At 41.0% G+C, this 3,113-nt stretch overlaps 1 protein-coding gene across 1 annotated transcript; it reads right to left on the bottom strand.

Moving 5' to 3' along the window:
* Positions 1 to 2,032: 2,032 nt before the first annotated feature.
* On the bottom strand, positions 2,033 to 2,884 carry LOC137658328 (cuticle protein AMP4-like). Its single transcript, XM_068392999.1, has 3 exons — positions 2,857 to 2,884; positions 2,441 to 2,646; positions 2,033 to 2,300 (listed from the first exon to the last, which is right to left on the bottom strand). The coding sequence occupies exons 1-3, from the start codon at positions 2,863 to 2,865 to the stop codon at positions 2,111 to 2,113; spliced, it is 405 nt and encodes a 134-aa protein (XP_068249100.1). The 5' UTR covers positions 2,866 to 2,884; the 3' UTR covers positions 2,033 to 2,110.
* Between the last annotated feature and the right edge of the window lie 229 nt (positions 2,885 to 3,113).

The following is a 3,113-nucleotide window of genomic DNA, read 5'->3' as shown; positions in this document are numbered from 1 at the left end:
TCATATCCGTCATCGTTGCTCGGGGTTGACATCCAATAAACACTAGAGATATAGTTAAGGATAGCTATAAAACCCTGGTAACTAGTTTCTCAAGCTCAAAGCTTTATTTCTTTTCATGAGACACGGTAAACACGACCAATGTCCAACTTACTATACTCACCGCAGCAAGAAATGGACGATAGGGGAGGTCACCTGATTTTAAAATGTTTCCCCCACTTGTGCCACATCTCTACATATCACTGGTTGGCCTTCTATCTCCAACCCCACTCCACGTCCTTACATTCTGTCTCTGCCTTTCTTTCTCTTTCTCATTTACTATATAAATTGATGTATTTCCGATCCAAAATTATTCTAACTGTTTTTCCACTCCACCAGTGAGGTAAAAATTCAAAGCCTGTTTTCTGTACAAAGGTGTCCCCCATCCTAAATGTGGCATAATACTGGTGGACCCCATGCCAGATGTTGCTGCTACACACTAGCAATGGACTGTTCCCCATCTTCAAGCATCCATACGGCCACCTTTATAGACAAGCTAAGGCTGTTATACTATACCACACGTGTATCATACACGCTCGTGCACTGAAACAGGGTTTTTTTTTTCTTTTTTCTTTTTTTTTAATCACTTGCTCTTCCCTGTACTGTTGATAAACCAATGTGTAGAAACCTGATAGTTTCAGTCTAAGATTGTTTAAATATTTGTGGTTTTCTTGCTCGTTACCCTGGTATTTAAACTCGATGTATAAAGGAAGAAAGAGAGAGGGAGTTGGAAAAATAATTTTGGAAATACAGTACACTAATTTATATAGAAACAAAGAGAGAGAGAGAGAGAGAGAGAGAGAGAGAGAGAGAGAGAGAGAGAGAGAGAGAGAGAATACGGGGATTGGAGATCAGACTAGGTACTCTCCAGTATCGACCATTTCTCACTGCATTGAGTATAGGATCTGGGAGTATCTATCATTGGCTAACTATCCTTCTCATCTTTCGAGTGCACAAGGTTTTACTATTAATCTTGAACAAGGTAAATATATTGTCTGGTAGCTAGGCCGTCCACTTTGCTGCCCTACGATGTTTCATTGTGAACCTCAGCATTGATTTCGATATTATCTACAGGATAGACTGCCCACCTTGGTGTTCCATGAGGTTTCAATGTGAACCTAACATTGATTAAGATACTATATGCTAGGTAGACCATCAACCTTATTGGCCTACGATGGTTCAATGTGAACTTAGCATAGACAAGGATATTATTTGCTTAAGAAACCATCCACCTCGGCGTCCCCACGATGTTTCAATGTGAACTTAGCCTTGATTAGGATATCATATGCTAGAGAGATTGTCCACCTTACTGACCTGTGCTGTTACAATACAAAATTAGCATTGTTTATTACATTATCTCCTAGATAGACCTTCCACCTTGCTGCCTCAAGAAGTCTCAATGTGAGTCTAGAATAGATTAGGATATCATCTGGTGGATAGACTGTCTATTTTGCTGGCCATCAATGTTTTAATGAAAAGCTATCATCGACTAGGAGGTAATTTTTTTTCTTAGATGTGATTCTCAAGCAACAATGACGGATATAAATTAACATATAACTGAAGAAGAGAGCAACAAACAGCCAAAAAAAGGAAAGTAAGGCCGAAGAACGACAGCTTGAGGATATCACAATAGCTAGAAGAATCTTTAAGAACTCAAAAGAAGCCAATCACTTCTTTATTTTTTTTTTTATTTATTGTTACATTAAAACTTAATTCATAAAATTTTGTCTTCAGTTGCGAAATGTTTCTAAGCTTTGTCTTATTTATTTGGTGAACGTTTTCCTGTTATCTCTAAACTTGTAGCGAAAGAGTTAATTTGCTCAGGGAGCGTTCGATTTAATATATATCCGTCGTTCCTTTAGTTTCTGCCACTCTTTAAGCATGAACATGAATTAGTTCTCTCATAATATCATAAAACATTAAGTCACAAATAAAAAATGGCTGGATAGTTTAGAAAAAAACTTCATAACCTTTATAATTTATTCATATATTAGGATAAACAACAAACTTAAACTAATGGGTCATCTTCACATGATAGAAGGAATTCCAAGAAAATTTCGTCGGTGATATTCGTTTAAGCTCTGACTCCTTCTCGTTCCTGTCTCTCCTTCTCGAGACGGGCGAACTCGATCTGGTCGAGGACGAACTGTGGGATTGGGTGGGGGAAGGCTGGAGCCACTGGCAACAACGAGGACTGGGGCTGGAATCCGTTCTCGTTGGCTACGAAGGAGACCTCAGCTAAGGTTCCGTCGGCTTGAGGGTAACTGAAAGAAAACGGGATAAGACTTAATATCCTTCAATCTTTTAAAGAAGTGATAAAGGTTATATATCAACAGAGAGAGAGAGAGAGAGAGAGAGAGAGAGAGAGAGAGAGAGAGAGAGAGAGAGAGTATGTTTCATTTACCTCCAAGATCCGATCATGTTGGAGCCTCCAGTGAGACCCTGAGATCCAGAGAACTGGAAGACGATTCCGTTCTCAGCCTCGAAGTCAGAGCTGTGGGCGCCGAGGGCGTCTGGGTTGACCTGGGTCTGTCTGAGGATGGCCACGGGCACTGGCAGTGCCAGGGGCTTCTCGGCAACAGCCAGAGCAAGGAAAGCGAAGAGGAAGACCTGGAATTCAGAAATCAGAAGTGTTAAAGATGTTTCCATCTCCGCCATGAGGGATTTTATATCGAGGCTAGAATTATGTTATGTCTACATAATATTAGAAGGTTTAAATAAATATTTATGGAAACTACAAGAAGGCTTAGCGATCTATCTCTATTTGTAATAGATAATAGATAGACATGAAACCTGACAGAGGTTCAAAGGGAGACCTACAGTCTTCATGTCGAGGGCGTTTCGAGTGTTTGTGATGCCCGGATCCTTCGTGGCTCCATTATATATACGGGAGTGAAAGGCTGTTGCCCTGGGTCTCCCCTGACTTCGTCAGGGCACCGATGCCCGGCTGCAGATGGAAGTCCCAGTGACCTGATTTCTTCACTCTTCTTCTTTAAGGGCACAAGAAGGGGGTTAATCACCCGATTGGGATGGAACCCAACACGCCGATGGCCGTTTCACATTTCGCTTGGTAGAAG

The sequence above is a fragment of the Palaemon carinicauda genome, chromosome 19, assembly GCF_036898095.1.
Source record: "Palaemon carinicauda isolate YSFRI2023 chromosome 19, ASM3689809v2, whole genome shotgun sequence".
Classification (NCBI taxonomy): Eukaryota; Metazoa; Arthropoda; class Malacostraca; order Decapoda; family Palaemonidae; genus Palaemon; species Palaemon carinicauda.
The sequence above is the reverse complement of the archived record's forward strand: the minus strand, read 5'-3'. Positions and strand labels throughout refer to the sequence as shown.

Bases quoted from the DNA above. Each gene is read 5' to 3' on its own strand.
- LOC137658328 (XM_068392999.1), bottom strand. The intron at 2,301-2,440 runs GTAAATGAAACA...GTTTTCTTTCAG, and splicing joins AACATGATCGGATCTTGGAG to TTACCCTCAAGCCGACGGAA.